At 48.9% G+C, this 25,491-nt stretch overlaps 1 protein-coding gene across 3 annotated transcripts in view; it reads right to left on the bottom strand.

Annotated features, from left to right (window-relative positions):
• The window catches only part of ABR (ABR activator of RhoGEF and GTPase), an 83,374-nt gene that overhangs the window by 32,639 nt on the left and 25,244 nt on the right, over positions 1-25,491 (bottom strand). For all 3 annotated transcript variants that reach the window (XM_056865165.1, XM_056865163.1, XM_056865164.1), the window contains 10 exons: positions 24,427-24,479; positions 23,374-23,514; positions 21,878-21,999; positions 20,761-20,926; positions 17,156-17,278; positions 15,644-15,719; positions 14,251-14,355; positions 10,558-10,632; positions 8,318-8,415; positions 5,938-6,069 (listed from right to left, as the gene is read on the bottom strand). In XM_056865165.1, the coding sequence (XP_056721143.1) occupies positions 5,938-6,069; positions 8,318-8,415; positions 10,558-10,632; positions 14,251-14,355; positions 15,644-15,719; positions 17,156-17,278; positions 20,761-20,926; positions 21,878-21,999; positions 23,374-23,514; positions 24,427-24,479 (1,091 nt within the window). The remainder of the gene's footprint in view (positions 1-5,937; positions 6,070-8,317; positions 8,416-10,557; positions 10,633-14,250; positions 14,356-15,643; positions 15,720-17,155; positions 17,279-20,760; positions 20,927-21,877; positions 22,000-23,373; positions 23,515-24,426; positions 24,480-25,491) is intronic.

The raw sequence follows: 25,491 nt of genomic DNA, 5'->3' as shown, positions 1-25,491 counted from the left end.
GATCAGAACCTGGGAGGCAGTGATCCACTACAGCCCCCTCCCCCAATTGCCAGAGGCTGGCGCAGAACTCTTCCTCCACCCTCCCAGCCGCAGCCCCCAGAGAGGTTTCTGGTCTGCAGTTCCCAGCTCCCGAGATTCCTTTCCCCGCCTCCAAGGTTCACACGGCCCAGCCAGAATTCCCCTCCAACCTCCTGCCCTGACTCACGCTTGGTGATGCAGCCTTTCCGGCTATGTGGCTGCCACGGTGTTTCCACTGCCCTCTCTGACCACAGAGGCTGCCGGCGAGAGAAGCCCAATGGTCACTTCATAATCCTTGGCTCAGCTCAAAACTCCCAGGGTTTATTCAGATCCCTGACAATCAGACAGAGGAAGAGAGAAATCTCCTCTTCAGAGAGCCAGTGGAATGTAGTGGTTAAGAGCGGTGCACTAATCTGGAGAACCGGGTTTAATACCCCACTCCCCTGCACGAAGCCTGCCGGGAGACCTTGGGCTAGTCACAGTTTTCTCTGAACTCTCTCAGCCCCACCGACGTGACAAGGTGCCTGTTGTGTGGGGAGGGGAAGAAGAAGAGTTGGTTTTTATATGCCGACTTTCTCTATCACTTAAGGCAGAATCAAACCGGCTTACAGTCTCCTTCCCTTCCCCTCCCCACAACAGACACCCTGTGAGGTAGGCGGAACTGAGAGAGCTCTAACAGAGCAGTGACTAGCCCAAGGTCACCCAGCTGGCTTCATGTGTAGGAGCAGGGAAACAAATCCAGTTCACCTGATTAGCCTCCACAGCTCATGTGGAGGAATGGGGAATCAAACCCAGTTCTCCAGATCAGAGCCCACCGTTCCAAGGGAAGGCGACTGTAAGCAGCTTTGAGTCTCCTTAAAGTAGAGGAAAGTGGGGTATCAAAACCAACTCTTCTTTCTCCTAAATCCCTCCTCTCTCTCAGCAGCATCAAGCAGGAATGCCCGGGGCCAAAACCAGAATTGCTCCTTGAAAATCTGCCCATATGATTTCAGGCACCAACCCCCCCCCCACCCTACCCCATGTATCAAGTTAGCCTATCTAAAAGGGGGGTTTAAGATTATTTACTTCATTTATACCCTGCATTTCTCCACAATGAGGACCCAAAGCAGCTTACATCGTTCTCCCCCTCTCCATTTTATCCTCACAACATCCCTATGAGTAGGGTAGGTTAGACTGAGAGTGGGTGATTGGCCTAAGGCCATCCAGCGTGGGGATTCGAACCTGGGTCTCCAAGATCCCAGTTCAACCACTCTAACCACTACAAAAAAAAATCGATTTCCTGCTGCACAATTAATTTTCCTGCTGCACAAAATGTGTCCTACTGCAAGTCAGAATAATTTTTTTTAATTCAACTTATCATAATAAATCCTGTGGCCCTGATTCAAGTCCAGTAGAACCGTAGAGACCAACAAGATTTTTGGGGTATAAGCTTTTGAGAGTCAAAGCTCCCTTCATCAGATACGAGTTAGAAGGGATGAAGAGAGTTTTGACTCTCAAAAGCTTACATCCTGAAAACCTTATTGCTCTCTAAGGTGCTACTGGACTCAAGCCTAGCTGCTCTACTGCAGACCAACACGGCTCTACCCTCTGAAACTACCAATCCGTGATGTAATATTATACAAAGAACTAAATAAACCTTAATTGCTCTACACCTGGGACCCCATCCTATGATTACAGGTAGCACACCTTCTCTGCCACACTCATTATCCTCCTCCACCCATCAGAAAGGAACTCATCAGTTGTCTTAGCAACTACCGTTGCTCTTAGTAACACAGGATAAAGTCAGTTTGGGGAAAAGGGCTGGGGATGTTTGCACAGTACAGCTTAGACACCAGGCACCTGCTCATCCCGCCATGGGGCTCTCAGCTTCATATGCCCCAATGGTTACAGCGGAGGGAGAATTTCGCTTAGGGCCACTGCTCCAGTCACAGTAGTGCAGCAGAAGGAAAAGATTCTCCTGCCAAACTTCCTCCCTTCTAGTATTATTTGGGAGTAAAGGCAACTGGATACCTTTCACCCTTTTTACTAAATCCCATCTTTCTCCCCTTGCCATGAACTTCTTAGGGATAATTATTCACATTACAGAGGCACACACAGCTACAGGGTCTGGGGTCTTTTTTAAAAACTCCCTCTGCCTTCCTTTGAGGAATCACATAATTTGTAGGATGATCACAAACCTGCCAACTCACCCACCCCCCAGCACATACTCCTTGAACAATTCTTGGCCATGATCTAAAGAACTGCCCAATGTTCTACGCTACCCAATTCTGGGGCTTGAATTTCTCAAACTGTAGCCCCAATCCTGCTGCCCTGCCCTCCATACAGCTCCAAAGCCATCTGCAGCATGGTGATGGAGTCTGCCATAAAACAAGCAGAAAAGAGAATCACCGCCACTTATATGCCAATAAAGGCTTGTGTTGTGTTTTGTTGTGAATCACCACACTGGACTCATGCAAATCTGGGTCTTTGGGTCCAGCCAGGAACTTAAGTGCCCTGGCCTGGATGGCCCAGGCTAGCTTGATCTCATCAGATCTCAGAAGCTAAGCAGGGTGGGTCCTGGCTAGTACTTGGATGGGAGACCACCAAGGAATCCCAGGGTCGCTATGCAGAGGAAGGCAATGGCAAACCACCTCCGTTCGTCTCTTGCCTTGAAAACCCTACTGGGTTGCCATAAGTCGGCTGCGACTTGACGGCACTTTACACACACACAGGAACTAGGTACACGCCCTCTCTGGGGCAGTCACGTTCCACGGAACATGCAAACTTACAGACACGCTGGAAGCACAAAAAAATGAATGCACCCAGACAAAAATCTAGACAGGAAAGAAAGCACACCCACAGAGTGCCTACCAGACTAGCACAGAGGAAGTGGCACTGCCAGCAGCTTGGCACCCTAGAAACAGGGCTGCATGCACAGCTTGGCCACCCTGGCAAGAGGAAGAGCGGAGACTGGGTTCCAAATCTCAACAACATGGCATCCCAGATGGAGTGGGGCTGATCCTAGAAAGCGTGGCTCTCTCTAGATATCCTTCACCTGAAATCACTGACTGTGGTCATCTCATCAGATGTTCTCTTTCCCAGATAAAGAGGCCTCCACTTTCAACAGAAAACAAGGTTCTAGCTCTCATTGTTGTGGAATTAATTGTGCTAATTGTGTCCAAACTGGACCTGGTTCATATATACAATGAGACAGCCTAGAAGTGGTTAACAATAGTCTACACTGCTTCAGACTATAACTGAAATGTTACATTTGGTACATTTTTGAAATGTTACATTTCCCCCATGTTAAAAGCACTGTGCAAATAAGAAAACCAGCACAAGCAAACTTTCCTCCTGCTCGTTGAGTTTTCTAGCAACCAAGCCTTTTCCAGAGGGGCCAACGAGAACTCACAAAAACAAGATATTCCAAACTAGAAATGCTACTCTCCAATTAGGAGAAAGGACTCATTTACACCCCAGCAAAAAGTCCTTCTGGGGATCATACCGCTTCAGAACAACGGGAAACCTCCCTGCGTTGTGCTTCTTCTCCTCCTGTTTTAATTGATTTAATTGACCATTTAATGGATTTATCGACCATTTAATTGGCCATTTAATTTACTTACTGACCATTACACAATATGTTGCATTGCAATATAACCACCGCATCTCCAAATGTCTGTCTCCAAACAGATTAACAAAACCAGAATTTATAGATAGATAGATTCGATAGATAGAGAGATCCATCCACAATTTATAGATAGAGATCCATCCACAATTTATATATATATATATATATTTATATATATATTTGCATCCACAATATACAATACACACATACGCACACACAAGAGAATAGATAGATAGATAGATAGATAGATAGATAGATAGATAGATAGAGAGAGAGGAGAGAGAGAGAGAGAGAGAGAGAGAGAGAGAGAGAGAGAGAGAGAGAGAGATCCTTCTACAATTTTCCTGCCATTATCAGACAAGGTAGGGACCATGAGAAATTCAACTGCGGAGGAGAGATGATTTGTAACTCCCCTAAGGAGAGATGAATTGTAACTCCCCCCTTTCAGGAGTTTATGAGCTCTTAAGTGGCTCGAGCAGAGCGATTTCTCTCCTGCCACTCAGCTGCTCGTAACGATCTGTGCCTCCTGGAAGATGCTCAGTCCAGGATTTCCGCTCCCTCCTTCTTTTGGCTAATGTACAGATACATTTTTCAGCAAAGGCATGTACAGACACAGCCCACATGTCGCCCATACGGCAGTGGCAGCTAAGGAAAGCCAGTTCCATATTTGGTTCAGTAAGAAGCCATTTCATTCTCATGTTTTGCTCCTTTAAAATGGCCTTTCCCCCCAAGGTCTGGTACCTTTAATGAGCCATTCTGACATTGAGAGAGGAGGCAGATTCCTTCCGGCCACACGCCCAGGTGGATTTTGACTTCTGCCAACAAATTCCATAGTGGCAATATAGACTTCAACCAAACGCTCTAGAGCAGGGATGTCAAAACATGTGGCCAAATTGAACTATGCTAGAGATGAGAGTTACACTCATTTTGATACTTGGAGGACATGTTCTCTGTGTGCCCTGGGCCTGTTATCTAAGGGTAATCTTCCTTCCTATCTGGATTCTCTGGTTAGTCCAAAGTTATGTAGAATCTTTATGCATTCAAGATTTAATTGCCCTTTTTCAATGGTTTTACTGGGCTGTATGCTAAGGATCCCTTTTCCAGATCCGCTGTGTCCCTGCCCTCTTCAGTCAGTGGACTCCTTGGTACATATCCTTTTGAGTTGTCCTTACATGTACCAACATAGGCTAAAATGGATTATACCATGTTTTAACAAATGGTCTGCATTTTCTCGAGCAACTTGGGAGCAAAAGGTTCAGCTCCTCTTAGGGGACTCTGACCCCCTCAGCGTACTTATTTTGTTGCTCGTTTTTTTGGGGGGCTGCAGAGAAGAGTCGAACAGCGCATTCCTGACCGGAATGCCTGAGCCGGGCTTAGGAGGCAACACTGCCTCCAAAGGAGGTTTCAGCCTGGCCGAAACCTCTGCCCGGTGCAAAAAAACCATGCAACCCTCATAGTGGCGTATCTCGGGGGGGGAGGGGGCATTCCCGAGCGGTAACGGTGGTCCCGCCCCCCAGCCAGCAGCATGACACCCCGGGGACGCCTCCCAGAACGCCCGGGGAACGCCTCCCGGGATGCCGCCATGGCCTTTGCCAGCGTCCGGATGCCGATGGCAGGCTCCGTCGGTGTCCGGGCCCAGCGCTGCCACGCTGGCACTGGGACCACATACGCCGGTGTGCGGCTCCAGGATGCCGGCGCTGTGGGCCCTTGCGTCGGTGTGGGCCTTCGCCAGCCTCCAAAGGCCTTTGGGGAGAGCCGCCAGCGCATCTCTGGAATGCACTGGAAGGCAGGCATTTTTCAAGATGGGTCCTATTTAGGTTTTATGGTTTTATTGTTCAAGACCTCGGACTAAGAACGGGGAGAAACAAAGAAAGAAAGAGCAGGGGTGTCGAACTAATTTGTTACAAGGGCCGGATATGACATAAATGCCACTTGGTTGGGCCATGCCATGCCTCACCAGCCCAGATCAAGAGTGGGGGGTTGCCTCAGCTGGCTAGCGGGCCGGATAAGAGCTCTCAAGGGGCCGGATCAGGCCCACAGGCCTTATGTTTGACACCCCTTCTCAACAGCAAAACTATTTCCAGCAAATAATGTATAAATCTCCATGTTCAGCTGTATTCTTGTGCTGGTTTTCTGTATGTAAGGAGTCCTCAATGTGTGTTGAAGCTTTGAAACACGCATACACTCACTCACAAGCTAGAAGCTGTGCACAGTCCACCAAGAAATCTCAAGCAAGTATCACACCAAGTGCAACTCAGTTCCCATAGCCCTCTCCCCCCTCCCTTTTTCTTTCTTGCCCCCCTCTGCCATACCTGGATTTGCCCCTTGCCCACAATCCTGTCCACAATTTCGTTGTCATCCTTGTTCAACTTGGTCTTGTCGTAACATTTCTCATAGCACAGAATCCGCAGTGACTGGGACCCCTCCAGCTCGATCTCAAACTCCTGCAGAGAAGAGAAGAGAGGAGTAAAAGAAGGGCTTTAGAGTCTTTGTGTGAAAACGGGGGGTGGGGGATACACACAAGAAAGAAGAAGAAGAGTTGGTTTTTATATGCCGACTTTCTCTACCACTTAAGGAAGAATCAAACCAGCTTACAGTCACCTTCCCTCCCCCTCCCCACAACAGACACCCTGTGAGGTAGGTGGGGCTGAGAGAACTATAACTAGCCCAAGGTCACCCAGCTGGCTTCATGTGTGGAATGGGGAAACAAATCCAGTTCACCAGGTTAGCCTCCGCTGCTCATGTGGAGGAGTGGGGAATCAAACCCAGTTCTCCAGATCCACCGCTCCAAACCACTGCTCTTAACCCCACTACACCACGCTGGCTCTTGTTTTGCTTTTGGGGACATTGGCTGGGGACCATGAAAAGGATGGGAGTAACAGAGCATCATCCTGAGCCGGATGGCCCAGGCTGGCCTGATCACGGAAGCTAGGCAGGGTCAGCCCTGGTTAGTGCTTGGATGGAAGACCACCAAGGAATACCCAGGTCGCTACGCAGAGGAAGGCAATGACAAACCCCCTTTGTCAGTCTCTTGCTTTGAAACCCCTACTGGGTTGCCATAAATCAGTTGTCTTGACAGCACTTTCCTTCCAAGAGAGCATCAGCAGAGCCAGCTGAGGGTGGGGGGCAGGCTGGAAAGACAGCCAGGGCTTCAGTACACTGGAGCGTGCTTCGCTTTAGGAAACAAAGCTTGAAGTGCCCAACAGTTGATGTCGCAAGGAAATGAGAGTTAGGCCAAAAGCTTAAAGGCGAGGTGAGAAAGCTGCTTCTGGGCATGCGCATGCCCCCTTTTATTTCTGAGATCCATGCAGCATTTTTAAAACCCCATGTTACCAAGCAGGAAACAGGAGTCTGTGTAGCTGGGGATTTCACACACTGCTCCTGCCTCAATGCCACAGAAAGGAGAGCCGGCATGGTGTAGTGGTTAAGAGCGGTGGCTTGGAGCAGTGGCCTCTGATCTGGAAAACCGGGTTTGATTCCCCACTCCTCCACATGAGCGGCGGAGGCTAATCTGGTGAACCAGGTTGGTTTCCCCACTCCTCCACATAAGGCCAGCTGGGTGACCTTGGGCTAGTCACAGCTCTCTCAGCCCCACCTACCTCACAGGGTGTCTGTTGTGGGGAGGGGAAGGGAAGGAGATTGTAAGCCAGTTTGATTCTTCCTTGAGTCGGAGTTCCAACCTTGGAACTCCAGCATCCAAATCTATTTGGCCTGCAGAGAAAACCCCAAACAAGACTGGGGGGGGCAGGCATAGCGCTTTCCTTTCTAGGTTGAAGAAAGGTTCAAACACTCCAGTCTGATGGGAATGGAACCTCTGGCCTCCCAAATTCTTCCTCTTAAATCAGGTCCGGTTTAGAGCCAGAGGACCCCAAAGCTTAGCCCACCTCGGCTTTTATAATGCCATGGCTTAGTCTTGAAACCAGCAAAGTAACAAGAACGAACCTGAGAACGTGCAAAGTGCTCTCCTGGCACCATCAAATGTGTGTGTCCAGCCCCCATGCCCACACCTGGAAAGATGGAAGGACTCTAGGGGTGGGGGAATATCAAAAGCACTGCCTATTCACCCCAGATGTGCTGGGGGGGTGGTGCTGTGTTCATGAAGGGACCTGCAAAAGCCAATCTACATGCTACATGCTCAAGCGCTAGTGGATGATACTGGAGTTCTGATCTGGCCCTGATTCTTGCAGAGAAAGGATCCCCCAGAGTTAACATTCTTGCCCAAGCGTATTGTGGGGTCTGTATTGAGAGCCAGTGGAGTGGAGTGGTTAAGAGTGGTGGTTTGGACTCTGATCTGGAGAACCGGGTTTGATTCCCCATGCCTCCTCATGTGTGGCGGACTCTAAACTAGTGAACTGGATTTGTTTCCCCACTCCTACACATGAAGCCAGCTCGGTGACCTTAGACTAGTCACAGCTCTCTTAGAGCTCTCTCAGCCCCATCTACCTCACAGGGTAGGGAAGGTGATGGTAAGACGGTTTAAGTCTTCCTTAAGTGGGAGAGAAAGTCGGTATATAAAAACCAACTCTTCTTCTTCTTCTGTATTTATTCAGGGACACATAGCAAATCCCTCAGAGGATCTCTTTAGTGCTCCTAATGCCCCAGACAGGGGCAGAAAATGCTCCAGTTGTGGCAAAACCCGCAAGTAGGCCCTGCCGCTCTCCACCCCACCCCCCATCCCAGAGCCTCGCTCACCTCGTTCCATTGGGGCTCGGTCGTGTCACGGAAGACCCGGGTCTTGGCTTTGCTGACAAAGTACCCAAAGGAGTCCACTTCCAGCGTGCAGTAGAGGTCTGCGGGAGAGAATCATAGAATCATAGAGTTGGAAGGGACCACCAGGGCCATCAAGTCCAACCCCCTGCACAATGCAGGAAATTCACAACTACCTCCCCCCACCACACCCCTAGTGACCAGAAGATGGCCAAGATGCCCTCTCTCTCATCATCCGCCTAAGGTCACAGAATCAGCATTGCTGACAGATGGCTATCTAGCCTCTTCTTAAAAACCTCCAGGGAAGGAGAGCTTACCACCTCCCGAGGAAGCCTGTTCCACTGAGGAACCGCTCTGTTAGAAAATTCTTCCTAATGTCTAGATGGAAACTCTTTTGATTTAATTTCAACCCGTTGGTTCTGGTCTGACCTTCTTGAGCAACAGAAAACAACTCGGCACCCTCCTCTATATGACAGCCCTTCAAGTACTTGAACATGGTTATCATATCCCCTCTCAGTCTTCTCCTCTTCAGGCTAAACATACCCAGCTCCTTCAACCTTTCCTCATAGGACTTGGTCTCCAGACCCCTCACCATCTTTGTTGCCCTTCTCTGGACACATTCCAGCTTGTCTACATCTTTCTTAAATTGTGGCCTGAAAGAAAGGTACTGTGAGGAGGGACCATTCCTGGCATCTTCAGGCAGGACTGGATTAGACCAAGATCACCCCCCGCCCCCAAGCTGCATTTGAAGCCAGCCTGGAGGGCCGAAAATTAGGCTAGCAAGGATGGGGGCTGCAGAGCACAGTAACACATTACCACCACCCTCTGACCTCCCAAACAGGTAGGATTGCCAACTCTGAGTTGGGAAATTCCTGGAGATTTGGGGGTGGAGACTGGGGAGGAAAGAGATCTCAGTGGGGTATAGTGCCATAGCGTCCACCCTCCAAAGCAGGTATTTTCTCCAGGGGAACAGATCTCTGTAGTCTGGAGAACAGCTGTAATTCCAGGAGATCTCCAGGCCCCAATTGGAGGCTGGAAACCCTATAAACAGGCCTGTGGTAGAAATCAGAAACAGAAGGCTCCTGGATCCAAAATTAGGCCTCCCGGAGGGTCACCGGGAAAGCTGCAATCTGCTCCCCTTCATTTCTTTTAATTTTTATATGCTGTTGTGTCATAGCACTTTTTTGTGCTGGGTTGCTAATCTCTTAGCTTCTTTTATGCAAAACCTCCATTTTTTAAAATGCATTCATTTTACTGGAGAGGAAAGAAACTCAGCACAATGAAACCAAAATGGCACATAAATAGACTCCTCCAATTTCAATTCACACTAGGGAGAAGTAAAAGCAAAACAGGGATTTTCAAGGCAAACCAGCAGGGATGAGAAATTCGAGTGTCCCCAAGCAGTATTGTTTGGTCCCAGTTATCCAACACAAACAGGAGGTTCATGCTGCTATGGGGCTTGGCAACAGGCAGCAAAGAAGTAGGAGAAACCAAGTCTCCCCCCACCATAGTGCATCAAAGTGACCCTTGGCCCAATCCAGATGTTGTCCAAGGCTCTACCACAATCCACCCATCAACTGGGCATCCCAAGAAAGGAAGAGGCGGAGCCACAGGATGCTTGCAGGGCATTATGGGAGAGGCAAGTTGGGAAGGATGCACTTGGAGGGCAGGCAAGAGTGCAACAGGGGCAGCCTGGCAGGGGACAGGAAGAACATGAGGACATCAGGAAAGCCCTTCTAGATCAGACCAAAGGCCCATCAAGTCCAGCAGTCTGTTCACACAGTGGCCAACCAGGTGCCTCTAGGAAGCCCACAAGCAAGATGACTGCAGCAGCATTGTCCTGCCTGTGTTCCACCGCACCTAATATAATGGACATGCTCCTCTGATCCTGGAGAGAACAGGCATGCCTCATGTCTAGTAGCAATTTTGACTAGTAGCCATGGCTAGCCCTCTCCTCCATGAACATGTCCACTCCCCTCTTAAAGCCTTCCAAGTTGGCAGCCATCACCACATCCTGGTGCAGGGAGCTCCACAATTTAACTATGAGCTGTGTGAAGAAATACTTCCTTTTATCTGTTTTGAATCAGCAGATGACCCCGCGTTCTAGTATCATGAGAGAAGAAAGACAGGGCCTGGATCTCTCGGCCTGTCACCAGCTGAGCCCAGGGTGGCATGAGCCACACAAGGGGCCATCTCAACACAGGCTCCTAGGAGGTGGCACTTACTAGCAGATTGTTTGAAGCCCTTGGCAGAGTGGACGATGACGTGCAGGAAGCCGTACATCCCTGGAGGTTCGTCATCTGTGGATTCGGAAAGCCAGAGAGGAAGGGGTTAGGAGAGCTTCTGGAGGGAGGGGTTCCCAAGCGCAGGGGACGACGGCATGAGGCCAACACACCAGCAGCATTGCCCTGTTCCTTGGCACAGTCCCCTGGACTAGAGCCAAATCTGACCTATTGATTGATTGATTGATTTCCTTAATCTGCGACCCTGCCCTCAATCCCCCGGCCAAGGCCTGGCTCACTGTTGTATCACAGTTTGATGATTTACACATCCATGGGACATTGTAAATATACAATAAGAACCTTTGTGTGTGAGCCAATTTTAAATGGCGAAAGTAACATCTTTCGCTACAATTGACAACGGGCCACACAACATATAAGGTGGTTACTTTTCAACACACCTTTTATGTATATGTGTGAAAATATGTATGAATGTATATATGACCACTGAGGAAGGCCAAACAGGCCGAAACACGTCTGGTTTTATATTGGTCATTTGCATTTATTATAGATCACCAACACTGATGGATATTTAGTAATTTTAATTTGAAGCCTATATGTTTTGGGCCTAGTGTTTTTAATGAGTGTACACTCTATAATAAATTATAATAACAGTTTGTATAATATTAGCTCAACTTTTAATTCTCAGGGCAGCTGACAATGTGGTATTTAACACCACAAACTATAAATACAATAAAACAACACAATATAATCCCGTTAAAACATCCGTAAAATAATAATAACCAGACGCCGCACTAATTAATACCACAGAGAGGCCGCTGGGGCCAGGGGGCAGCCAGGACCCCAAGTGATGTTCACCAGAATACAGAACCCCCACAGATAATTGGGCTGACCTAAGGCCCCAAAAAATGTGTTGGGGTGGGGAGCAGGGAGGCCAGCACTGATGGGGAAATCATGGCTGCCTTCAACTACAGGCCATGGATCCCCCAGTGTCTGCTTTTCTTTGTGTCTTTGTGAAACTAGAACCCGTTCAGGCACGAAGACAGGGAGGGCAGTCATGCCGAAAATGGTGTGCCACAAGAAATACTTCGATCAAATAAAGGAGCCCATGAGCAAACAACTCCTGCTCAGAGGATGCTGCCTGCTGCATCTCTGCATGCTCCAGAGCTGACTCCCTCCTGTCAGGCTCTGCATGGGGCCCAAATCTGGAGCAGCTCTGCTTTCAGTGAGACTGGTCACCTTCAAATTTTCTCAATGTAGACATGCAGGCGTAACACTCAAAAGGATGCTGCCAGCTGAATTTCGGCACCAGTCCCTATTCTAGACTCACCCTCTTTCAGCTGATATGCACGGTCAGAACAGGGCCTCAGGCAGAAGCATATGGAGTGTGCGACTCAAAAAACAGAACCTTTTGGGTATAAATGTGCACTTCTGGTTTCAATTCAGAAATAATGCATACCTCAGCTATCAGAAGTTCGGGAAACAATGGAATTGGAGGGGGAGTTGCATGCTTTCATTTGTGGAAAAGAATTAAGATTTTACAAGCTTAATTCACACCAACCTCCAAACTGGATGGAGGGTTGTAGTTCTGACACCAAACTAGATATTATATAGAGGAATCTTTGATTAGATTTCCCCCATATTTCTTTCATGTTAAGAAGCAGCTGGGGGTGGGGGGGTAGATCAGAGTAACAGTACTGGCCAGGAAGTATTTAACCCTTTCCTCCATGCCCTCCCCCCAGTATAAATTACCACCCCATGATACTATTAGTAACAAACACACAGTCCCCCATCTTTACTGGGGAAACAGCTCACAGAGAAAGAAAGGAGGAACCTCTCCTTGCCCTAGCACTGTGGCCCTAATCCTAATTCCTCCCTCCCCCCTCACCAGCTTCCTTTTGCCATTAAAATAAATAAATAATAATAATAATATATGCTGACTTTCTCTCCCACTTAAGGAAGAATCAAACCGGCTTACAATCACCTTCCCTTTCCCTCCCCACAACAGACACCCTGTGAGGTAGGTGGGGCTGAGAGAGCTCTAAAAGAACTGTGACTAGCGCAAGGTCACCCAGCTGGCTTCATGTGGAGGAGTGAGGAATCAAACACAGTTCTCCAGATTTGCCTCTGCCGCTCATGTGGAGGAGTGGGGAATCAAACCCGGTTCCCCAGATTAGAGTCCACTACTCCAAACCACCGCTCTTAACCTCTACACCACGCTGGGTCTCTGTTAGGGGTTTTTACTATCAATCCCCAATATACACTGGTCAGTCAATGGGTCACAAAGCAGAAAGCCACAGTGCCAGGGAAGAGAAAGGCTAAGGTGGCAAACTCCTGCTTGTGTTCCGCCATCTAGTGGTAGGAGATCTGCTTGTAGAGGGAAGCTACAGGCACTTCTTGGATGTGTCCGAAATGAAGCAGAACTTCCAATCCCTAGGCACATAGACTCCTAAAGCAACAGAATCTGGGATTCTGGGGCTGCAAACACACAACCCTATAAATTATGACCACCCCGAGTGTCCACTGGAGTGGAGAGCCAGCGTAATATAGTGGTTAACAGCAGTGGTTTGGGGCAATGGACTCTGATCTGGAGAACCGGGTTTGATTCCCCACTCCTCTACATGAGCGGCGGAGGCTAATCTGGTGAACCGGGTTTGTTTCCCCACTCCTCCACATGAAGCCAGCTGGGTGACCTTGGCTAGCCACAGCTCTCTTAGAGCTGTCTCAGCCCCACCTACCTCACAGGGTGTCTGCTGTGGGGAGGGGAATGTAAACTGGTTTGATTCTTCCTTAAGTGGTAGAAAAAGTCGGCATATAAAAACCAACTCCTCCTCCTCCTCCTCCTCCTCCTCCTCCTCCTCCTCCTCCTCCTCCTCCTCCTCCTCCTCCTCCTCCTCCTCCTTCTTCTTCTTCTTCTTCTTCTTCTTCTTCTTCTTCTTCTTCTTCTTCTGTGCCAGACAGCAAGTCTTGGAACTGGTGCCGCAAAGCAGCACTTGCTGTGAAATCTACACTGCTGGAGACAGGACCCTGGAAGTGCTGTGCTCGGAACATTTCCCCAAGCACTTTGTGGCCCACAAAAGAACTCAAGCATACATAAAAAGAGAAGCGGCCTTATCTCGCGAGTCGGATCATGGGTCCCTCCAGCCCAGGAGGGTTTATGCTGGCTGGCAATGGCTCTCTGGGGTCCTCAGCAAAGAGAAGTCTTTCCCAGCGACGTGAGAAACTCTTAATCAAAATGCTGGAGACTCAGCGTGGAACTTACTGCATGCAAAGCCTGTGATTCCCCAGTTGTAATAACGACGACACAATAATTTACTGTTTTGATGTTTACAGTGCTTCGTGCAGAATTCTTACAAACAGCCCTGTAAGCGTTATGCGCAGACGGGAAGCAGAGGCTAAGAGCCACAGCGGCCCACCTAAGGCTACTGAAGTGACTACCTGGCAGAAATGAGCTCTGAATAGGCCCTCCCAGACAACCGCACCTCTACACCACACCACACCATTTGGAACTGATCTCTCAAGGAGAGGTCCTTCCCAGCTCTTTAAACTGCAAAGTCAGAGACCGATCTTAAGGATGCATTCCTTTCCTCCAAAAAGTACCAGCTACAAATCGCCTGACCTACGGACTGGAGGACACCGCAGTGGGGTCTCGGGAGGAGGTGGGCAAGAATCGCTTACCGTCCTTATTGCTTGTGACTGGAAGATTGTGCACAGTGCGTAATTTGAAGCAGGAGCCCGTAAGCACTTGCAGCTCCACAGAGCTGAGCACGAAGGTCTGGAGGTCTGCGCATGGGGGAATAAGAGAGGGAGACTCAGCAGAAGGACACAGACAGGTGGGGTAGCCCCCCCCACACACACACACACTGTTCCTGCAAGCATGTTCAGAAGCTGCTATAACAGAAGTTCACCAGGATGCAGCAGAGAGTTAAGATTGAGGAGACAGAACTGGGGGGGTAATGAACTGCCCCTCCCCCAGACAGCACTCTGAGGGTTGTTAACCTGTTCTTTGGCTTTTACTGTTTGCATATTTTGTTTAAAAATATCTGGAGGGAAAAAGTCCTCTGCCCCAACCTGCATGCCAGGCAAGTCGCATAAGCCAAGCTACCAAGGTAGTCCCAAAAATATGAACAGTAAAAAAAAAAAAAATCACAGATGGAACCGCCCTGAAATTTTCTAATTAAAATGTCCACTGCCTCCTTAAAATTATAAGTCAGTCCATAAAAGTCTTAAAGATACAATCACGCAAGAGGTGGTGGGCTCTCCTTCCCTGGAGGTTTTTAAGAAGAGGTTAGGTGGCCATCTGTCAGCCTTGCTGACTCTATGACTTTAAGCAGATGATGAGAGGGAGGGCACCTTGGCCATCTTCTGGGCATGGAGTAGGGGTCCCTGGGGGTGTGGGGGTGGAGGTAGCTGTGAATTTCCTGCATTGTGCAGGGGGTTGGACTAGATGACCCTGGTGGTCCCTTCCAACTCTGTGATTCTATTATTCTAGTCTATACAACATTTTTGCCTCTATAAACCTTACAGGAAGATGCTGTGGTGGAGCCCCTTCCCTGACAAACTCTTCCATAAAAATGGTGCCCTGACTGAAAAGGGTGAAGCTGTTGGGTAGAGGGACAACTAAGAGCCTGCTTTTGGGGAGAAGGGTTGTACAAATGCTTCCGTGTTTGTTTGGCATTGGTATTTTGAGCTTTTGTGTGTATGCGCACCCCTTTTGTTTGCAGGCATTCCCAGTTCTAATGTCATGCCATTTTTACTCCACTTGTGCACAGTTGGCACAAAAATGTCGGCAATGTCTTTGTTTCATAGCGGGGGGCGGGGGAAGCATGGCACGAGGAACCAGAAAATGGCATGGAAATAAGGCCTCGGGTTTGATCTGCACAAGAGGGAAGTGGGGATTTCAAGCTAAAGAGGGGAGCATTGTGAAAATCGGTAGGATCCCTACAATGGACAGACTCTATGCTGGTTCAAGAGATCATAGAGGGAGCGGCAAAAAACCAAACCAGCCCTGGGTTGTCGAGCTGACACGTCAAGGCCACCCCAGTGAGGAAAACGTTGCCAGCCATCTTACCTTTCTTTTGTAGCTTCTGGATGGCCTCCCTCCATTCTGCCCGCTCATAGTCGGAGGAAAGCAGAAACAAGTAACTCTGGAAAGGAAACAGGGTGGCATCAATGCAGTGGGGCAGAGAGGCCTCTGCCCCTCCCCATAAATGGTCAGAAAGGTGTTCTGACTCCCTCCAGAGACCCAGAAACTGCCCCACATTCAAAGGTCAGTGAAATTTTTAACTGACTTAAAAAAATTTCAGATGTTGACATTCAAGTTTCAGGGGGTAGGCCAAAAGAGTAATGTTTAAGCTATAAAATGACAAAACAAAGCATCTTGTCATTCTAGTGAAACTATTTTTTTTTTTTTTGCAACATCCACATGAACAAGATAATAAAAAGAAAGGGAGCGGCTGATTCAAACCCTCCTTTGAATTTTCAAGGCAACTGGTATTTTAGCTACTTGCCCAATTCAAAACTTTTGCATCCTTCTCCCTTCCTTCAGATTCCAAAATTGGAAATGTTGTAAAACCATCAAGTTAAAGAGAACTTGAATTCACAGTTTTGCAATCAAATAAACTTGGAAGAGCAGACCTGAGATTTCCTTCCTGTCCAAATTAGTTAGCATTAACCCACTTCTATCCTACCAACACACACTCACTCACTCACACACACACACAAACACACACACTCTCTCTCTCTCTCTCTCTCTCTCTCTCTCACACACACACACACACACACACACACACACACACACACATGGATTGTGCTAGGAAGCCCCATGGTCTCTGGGATTCAATGCAGCCCAGACTCACCACCCTCTGACCTAGAAGTCTTTCCACAAACCCAGGATGTGTGGGAAGGGTCTCCATGCATTCAACAGAGGTGAGGGTTTAAAAGCTTCAGGGCCCTTTTCACCCACATCACCCCCTGATTGAAATAGATGCCAAGGGAGAACCCCAAGGAGACCTGGCACCATTCCCTGCTCTCCCACTGGCACTCCAGGCTCCACAGCTTTAAAGACCAAGTCTGTTACTCCCAAGCTACCTAGTGGCAGGCACTGGGACCACCACCCCCTGCATTCTCCACTGCCACCATTTATTACCAAGCTGTGCACAGGCTGCCTTTGGACATCCTCATAAACTGTGACTTGTTTACGTGAACAAAACCCAATTCTCTGCTTCTTGTCCCCTCCCAAGACTACTGTCTCTGTAACCAGCAAATATAACTAATTGTCATTTGTGAATTCACATCAAACCACAATTAGAACAAATTATGGTTAATAAACCAGCCTCAAATGCTAGTATGGAGTCCTGGTTTTGGGCTAATCAACAAACCCCAGTTTGACTGCATTCAGATGTCACAGCCAACCAAGGTTTGACCAAACCATAGTTGATGGTGATGTCTCCCCACAGTCATGCCCACAACGAAGCACTTCTCTCTTTCCCTTTCTTTGGTCTCTGATCTCTGCCTAAAAGCCTCTCTCTAGCAGCTCCCTTTTCTCCCACCCCCCACAACCCCCAGAAGGACCAGTCCATACTTTCCCATTGCGGTGATGGATGCGGAAGGGGATGGAAGGAGAGTTGAGCAGAAGCCAGAATTCATTGTCGAACATCTTCTTCTTCAGGCGCTCCATGGCTCGGCTTTGCCCCTTGCTGGCCTTCTGTAGAGGAGAAGAAGCCAGTTTGGGAACAAGTTTGGCTGAAGATTTGAACACTAGCTGGGGGACCTTGATTTCTTTGGTCAATATGGGAAATAGGGCGGTGATGGAAGCGGGCAGTTCTTTCTGGAAACTCCTCACTATATTATATATTAATATATACACTATACACTATATTATATATAGTTTACACTATATAATATATTAAGTGTGCAATAGTATTATGTCTTAAAAATGTACTGTAATAATAATGAAAACATCTGAAATATTGCGAGAATTACCAAAGTGCGACAGAGACACAAAGTGAGCACATGCTGTTGGAAAAATGGTGCTGATAGGCTTGCTTGAAAACGCAACATCTGCGAAGCGCAATAAAATAAGGCATGCCTGTAACTTGGTTTTAGAGGACTTGGTTCCTGCATTATGAAGTCACATGATGATACTCTGTGGAAATACGCTGTTTGGTATATCGTTACACACTAAATACGCTGGAATTCTGCTTATTCATCAGAACCTTTTGCCTCAAATTTGGTTATTTTTTTAACAATCTGAGTGAATTATTTGACTGACCATTCCTGAAACAACGGCATTCAGCTTCCTCACCATGTCCTAAGAAGCTGTCCCCTGCAAGCTCCTTCTCAGCAAAGCTAGATTCGAGTCCAGTAGCATCTTAGAAACGAACAAGATTTTGGGGATACAAGCTTTCCCTTAATCAGATTCACTGTATCTGTCAGAGCTTTGACTCTCAAAAGCTTGTGTATTGTGTGCCATCACGTCACCGCTGACTTATGGTGACCCTGTAGGGTTTTCAAGGCAAGAGATGTTTGGAGGTGGTTTGCCATCGCCTGCCTCCGTGTGGACTGAGAGAATTCTGAAGGAACTGTGACTGGCCCGAGGTCACCCAGCAGGCTTCATGTGAAGGAGTGGGGAATCGAACCCGGTTCTCCAGATTAGAATCTGCCACTCTTAACCACTACAGCACGCTGGGTCCAAAGCTTATACCCCCAAAATAGTCTTGGTCTCTAAGGTGCCACTGGACTCAAATCTAACTATTCTACTGCAGACCAACATTGCTACTCTCTGAAAACATTCTCAGCTCAGTTTCTCTGCTGGGGGGAAGCAGGTGTTGCTTTGCCATAGCAAAAAACAGTAGCATCCCTCAAAGGAAGAAGAGTTGGTTTTTATATGCCCATTTTCTCTACCTTTTTAAGGAGAATCAAACCGGCTTACAATCTCCTTCCCTTCCCCTCCCCACAAAAGACACCCCATGAGATAGGTGGGGCTGAGAGAGTTCAGAGAGAACTGTGACTGGCCCAAGGGCACCCAGTGGGCTTCATGTGTAGGAGTGGGGAAACAAACCCGGTTCATCAGATTAGCCCCCGCTGCTCATATGGAAGAGTGGGGAATCAAACCCAATTCTCCAGATTAGAGTCTACCGCTCTTAACCACTACACCAAGCTGGAGGTTGGCAGGATCAGGCAAACACCCACAAGGCACTCTCTGACCCCCATCCCGAGTAGGTTGCCATTCTCAGGCACATCCTTCCCATCCCCCAAAGTCCTGTGCTTGGCAGGGGTCTTCCAGTTGGAGTTAGCCATACGAAAGAGATGTGTGCCACTTTAGACACTCCTTTTTGAGCCCTGCGGTGTGGTGTGATGTAGGAGAAGACCAGTTAACAGTGAACAAACTAGCTCTAGAGGGAAGGAACACTTCCATGTTCCTAGGAACAGTTTGAAAACACAGTTATGCAAAGCCAGCCCATTTGTATAACTTTCTTGGCCTTTCTTGGCCGCTGGTAGCCACAGCAAGGGGTAGAGAGCCATGCCAGGCACTCAATGATGTTGACTGGGAAGTTCAGCGCAGACAAAAGCAAGTGTGTGCTCCTCACACGGTGAATAACCAACCATCCTAAACAGCGGGTAGGCCGGCAGGCTCATACGGGTTTAAAAAACAAAGGACTAGACAGAGCGGAAGGTCCCAGGTTTAAACCCCAGCATCTCCAGTTGAAGGGATCAGGTAGCCGGTGATGAACACACAAAGCTGCCTTATACTGAATCAAATCCTTGGTCCATAAAAGTCAGTATTGTCTACTCAGACTGGCAGCAGCTCTCCAGGGTCTCAGGCAGAGAAGAAGAGTTGGTTTTTATATGCTGACTTTCTCCACCACTTAAGGAAGAATCAAACCGGCTTATAATCACCTTCCCACAACAGACAGCCTGTGAGGTAGGTGGGGCTGAGACAGTGTGACTAGCCCAAGGGCACCCAGCGGGCTTCATGTGGAGTAGTGGGGAAACAAACCCAGTTCACCAGATTAGCATCTGCCGCTCTTGTGGAGGAGTGGGGAATCAAACCCGGTTCTCCAGATCAGAGTCCACTGCTCCAAAACACAGCTCTTAACCACTACACCACGCTGGCTCTTTCACATCACCTACTTGCCTGGTCCCTTTTACTGGAGATGACGGGGACTGAAACTGGACCTTCTGCATGCCAAGCAGAGGCTCTACCACTGAGCCACGGCCCCTCCCTTTGCCTGAGACCCTGGACAGCCACTGCCAGTCTGAGCAGACAAAATTGATCCTGATGGACCAAAAGGTTTGATTCAGTATAAGGCAGCTTCATGTGTTCAAGGAGGAAAGGCTTGCCAATGGCTCCTGGTCTGATGGAGCCTCCATATACAAAGGCAGCATTGCTCTGAGTAGCAGGGGAGACGGGGAAGGCCCGCTGCCTTTCTGCCCTGTTTGGGAGCTTCCCACAGCATTTGGCCATCCCCTGCTGGAAACCGGCTGTTGGACCCGAGGGACATAAGAACATAAGAAAGGCCCTGCTGGATCAGACCGAGGCCCATCAAGTCCAGCAGTCTGTTCACACAGTGGCCAACCAGGTGCCTCCAGGAAGCCCACAAACAAGACGACTGCAGTAGTATTATCCTGCCTGTGTTCCATGGCACCTAATATAATAGGCATGTTCCTCTGATACTGCAGAAAATAGGTGTGCATCATGACTAGTATTCATTTCGACTAGTAGCCATGGATAGCCCTCTCCTCCATAAACACGTCCACTCCCCTCTTAAAGCCTTACATGAGAACATAAGAAAAGCCCTGCTGGATCAGACCAAGGCCCACCAAGTCCAGCAGTCTGTTAACACCGTGGCCAACCAGGGGCCTCTAGGAAGCCCCCAAACAAGACGACTGCAGCAGCACCGTCCTGCCTGTGTTCCACAGCACCTAATATAAAAGGCACGCTCCTCTGATCCTGGAGAGAATAGGTATACATCATTACTAGTATCCATTTTGACTAGTAGCCATGAATAGCCCTCTCCTCAGAAGAACATAAGAGAAGCCATGTTGGATCAGACCAAGGCCCATCAAGTCCAGGGCCCTCTTGGGCTGATGATCCTGCAAGGTTATCCTTATAGTACGGTTCACACCCTGGGAACGCGACACCTAGGCGGTGCCCTCTCCCGGCCCCCACCCCTGGGTACAAACCTCCTTCTGCACCTCGCTCTTCATAGTGGAGATCTTCATCTTCATGTCCTCCAAGTCGTGGTCAGGCATGGCGTGGACGTGCGGGCAGGGGTCCAGCTCTTCCAGAGAGGGGAACACCAACTCCGCCAGGGGCATGTACCACTTGAAGTCGTACTGCTGGTGTTTCCTGTGGAGGGAGCGGGACCGTCAATCTGGACAGCCTATGCAATCCACACTCACATCCCTTCCTTGGCACTGCTCTGGCTGCATGTGGGTTTGGACAACCAGACTTTTCACTTCCCTCAGGGAGTGCCGAGTTGTTTTCTGTTGCCCCAGAAGGTCTGACCAGGACCAACAGGTTGAAATTAAATCAAAAGAGGGTTCCAGCTAGACATTAGGAAGAACTTTCTAACAGTTGGAGTGGTTTCTCAGTGGAACAGGCTTCCTCGGGAGGTGGTAAGCTCTCCTTCCCTGGAGGTTTTTAAGCTGAGGCTAGATGGCCATCTGTCAGCAATGCTGATTCTATGACTTAGGCAGATCATGAGAGGGAGGGAATCTTGGTCATCTTCTGGGCATGGAATAGGGGGCACTGGGGTGTCTGTGGAGGGGGAGGTAGTTGTGAATTTCCTGCATTGTGCAGGGGGTTGGACTAGATGACCCTGGTGGTCTCTTCCAGCTCTATGATTCTATGAGTGCGACTGAGCATCTGGCCCAGTGAGCAGACTGTTCCCTGGTTCAGTCCCCTTAGTGCCAATTCCAGTCTTCAGGGGGCCCTGGGCAGGCAGAAGCATTTCCCCTGCCGTTTCCAATGTGCATGGCGATTTTTTTAAAATGCAAAAACACACATTCTCAAGTGGGACCATCCATTCTGCCTCTTCATTCCTTCCTCATTCTATGCTTGTGTGAACTGAATGCTAGTCCATTCCAAATACATCTGCTATCCTTCCAGGTGTTCCCAGACTCTTGCTGGAGTTGCGACAGGCAAAGACGGAGCCCACTGCATGGTATTGGACATGCTGCTAAGGGCCTGCCATTCCATCTCCACTAACAATCAGCAGAAAGGAGAGGGAGCGGGTGGGGGGACGCCGGATTCTCCCTCCCCATGTCCCATTGCTCCCTTCCCCCCCCCCCGCCTCACCCCACTGCCGTTTTCTTCAGTTTGGCACAGAGAAGCACATCCGTGAAGAGGAAGACGTGGCGTAGTTTGCGGGTGCCTTCGGCCATCTCCACCAAGAAGCCATCTTTGACCAGCTGCCGGGTCTGCAGGTGAGAGAAAGAGATGTTGGGGGGGGGGTCTGCCACCATCTCCCCTCTCCGAAATACACAGTGCAGAGAGAGACCCAGCCCAAATCCCTGGCCAGGTACAGAACTCAAAGGGTGAAACTCTGAGGTCTTTATAAGAAGGGTGGGATAAAAGTGGAGAGAGACCAAGAATCGCTAAGCCTACGGCCCTTTTAAAAAGAAAATGGTTTGGGGATTTACCCCCAAAAATTTGATGATGAATTGACAGTCGGATAAATAACGGCCCAGTGCTTTCATTATATAATTTTAGATGAACAAATGAACAGCAGGGCAGGAAGAGGAGGAGATTCAGTGCTGAACAAGAATATGTCTGGGTCATCTATAGGGTTACCAGCTCCAGGTTGGGAAATGCCTGGAGATTTTGGGGGTGGAGCCTGAAGAGGGCAGGGTTTGGAGAGGGGAAAGACTTCAATGCTATAGTGTCCAATTGCCAAAGCAGCCATTTTCTCCAGGAGAACTAATATCTATTGCCTGGAGATCAGTTGTAATAGCGGGAGATCTCCAGCCACCACCTGGAGGTTGGCAACCCTAGTCATCTGCACATTGCTCATTCAAACAGGGAAGACAGAAGAAACCTGGGCAGATGTGAAGGATACACTGCAAGTTATCTGATATTCCCTGTCTTCACCTTCACTCATGCCCCGCTGTTTCCTCCTAAACAGCACCAGGGCATTGCTACGAGTCTATACACCTACTAAACCCACCACCCAATACTCCTAGAATTTGAGGTCACCTCCTGGAGCATACCGGCAGTAGCATTGGGACTGATTAAAAGAAATCCTCCTTCAAAACTCCAGGAAGCATGTGGCATGCTTTATCATGAGCTGTGGCCAGGGACCACAATGAACTGAGATGACTTCGGAATAGGATCAGTCTGATCCGGCAAAAAGCTTTCTGGCTACAACATTCTCCAGGCACAAGCGAGAGGTGATGAGCTCTCCTTCCCTGGAGGTTTTTAAGCAGAGGCTAGATGGCCATCTGTCAGCAATGCTGATTCTATGACCTTAGGCAGATCATGAGAGGGAGGGCATCTTGGCCATCTTCTGGGCATAGAGTAAGGGTCACTGGGTGTGTGTGTGGGGGAGGTAGTTGTGAATTTCCTGCATTGTGTAGGGGGTTGGACTAGATGACCCTGGGGATCCCTTCCATCTCTATGATTCTATGATTCTATACCTCTAGCCTTCCATTCTCACTTGTGGGCTTTCCCAGAATCACCTGGCTGGCCATTGCCAGAAACAGGTTGTGGGACGAGAGGGCTCTTCGGCCTGACCTGGCAGAGCTGTTCCACACAACGGCACGAGGGACACTCCCTCTGCTCCCCTGCTCCCTCACCTCCCCTTTGGGTGTGGTGACTGCTGTCCTGCGGGGGTCGATGTCCTCATTGATGCTGGAGAGGAAGTTTTGGGAGATCCGGAGGGCATCCTGCAGCAACGGGTAGTCCGGGTGGTCAGACGGAGTGTGCTTGAGCAGGTCCTAGCACAAGAGCAGAGAAAGGGGGTAATTTGCTGACTCCTAAGGGAGTGAGTGTAGCAGCCCTAATAGCCCAGACTAGCCTGATCACGTCAGAGCTTGGAAGATAGCAAGGCTGACCATGGTGAACATGTGGATGGGAGACACCAAGAAAGACCTGGATTGCTATGTAGAGGAAGGCAATGGCAAACCACCCCTGCTCATCTCTTGCCTTGAAAACCCCATGAGATGGAACTTCATGGAGTCATGAGTCACTTGCTACTCAATGGCACACTTTAAGGGGGTTGAAGCAGTAAATCTAGGTAACTAAAGTGCTTCCCCTTAAGAATGTGTGAGAATGTTCCAACTTCCTTACAGAAAGGGGCGGGTTTCCAGCTGAGAGGGGTGTACATGACCTCAAGAGTCCTCTCCCAACACACACTTTATCAAGCATATCCAATGGAGAATCGCCTTTAAGACTGCACTCTGGGAAGTCCCGGGTTCAAATCTTGCCCCTGCCACAGACTTTAGGCAACGCACATCCTCCCTCAGCTCCTGTCCACCACCTAATATAGGGATAATAATACTGATCTGAATTACAGGGCTGTGTTGGCGAGGATTACTCATGTGATATACGTGAAGTGCTTTGAATACCCTGCAGTGTTATATAGATACTTTAATGCAAGGCTCCCAAACCTTTTTGAGACTGCGGGCACCTCTGGGATTTTGAGAGGGGGAAACCCTGCTTTAATGGATAATCCCCTTTGTAGGTCTTTTTTATTACACAAGGGGGGATCAATTTCTTACATTTGAAGGGAGCCACAAAGAATTCCTGCCTCCCTTCTCCCCCTCCCCCTCCCCATGACAGTTTGGAAGGATTTGTGTGAAGGCAGCATTTACAAAACCTGAGCATGCTGTTTTCCCATGTATACTCACGTGCAATACAAGGGTGCTCCGAGTCACACGGTCTATAGGCTTATACAGCAGTGCTACATGTTGAGACAAAGGAGAAAAATGCAAGATCTAGGTGAGAGGCACTCTAGCGCAGCCATCCCCTTTCCTGCTCAGGCTCCACACATACCCCATTCTCCCCCCACACAGGGGTCCATCAAGTTGGCCGCTATTTCAGTCACCAGGTATAGGAACACTGGAGAGGAAAGCCTGGGACACCCCATATCCCAACAGACCAGAGTTTTGAAGAGAGCTGTTACAGTAAAGGCATCATCATTATTTATGGATCAGTGCATGTGCTCATTTCTTTTGTTCACCCACCCCCCACATCACCTCTGGTCGAGCCAGTTTTTGAATCCCTTAAAAACACAGCAAAACTTGATAGTGAAACAGACATCACAGGTATGGGCCAATCGGCACTGTTCACAGCCGTGGTTTTTATATATCTTCCCATTCACAACTAAACCAAGTAGTATGGGAGGGAGGTAATTTTCACATGAAAAAATCCACGTAGGTGAGGGATGCCGGCCACCTCCCCTTTCACACCTTGCCCCCTCCCCCACGGTCACCCCAGACACTTTTCTCACCATCTTGCTTAGATACTGGAAGTGAATTGAGATGGGAAGAAGAGAGCTTGAAACACCCAAGCGCGGGAAAATAAGTGCAGGAGAGGGGAGGCCTCAGCTCCCCTCCTGCACCCCTTTACTGGCACGAAGGGACAAATACCAGAAGAACCAACATGGCTGCCCTGCCGTTCCTTCTAATAGTAAACGGGCCAAAACAGCTCTGCCCAGCTGTGCAATGGAGCCAGCCACAGGCAAGGCTAGGGGTTTCAACCTACTTGGAAAACTCTCCAGGTAGGCAGAAAAACGTGACTGTAATGTAACCAAACGTTAACCAAATGGGAGAAGCCAGCCTGATGAGGACTGAGCATGCTTCAGGAGGCACAGAACAATGACAGCAGCTGAGAATCAGTTAATGGGGAAAATCAGCCTCATCAAGTCCCTTACAGAATCCTGGGAGGGGTCCACATTTTTCTCCACTTCCCAT

Source organism: Euleptes europaea, chromosome 19, assembly GCF_029931775.1.
Source record: "Euleptes europaea isolate rEulEur1 chromosome 19, rEulEur1.hap1, whole genome shotgun sequence".
NCBI lineage: Eukaryota > Metazoa > Chordata > Lepidosauria > Squamata > Sphaerodactylidae > Euleptes > Euleptes europaea.
This window is presented reverse-complemented; position numbering and strand designations above follow the sequence as displayed.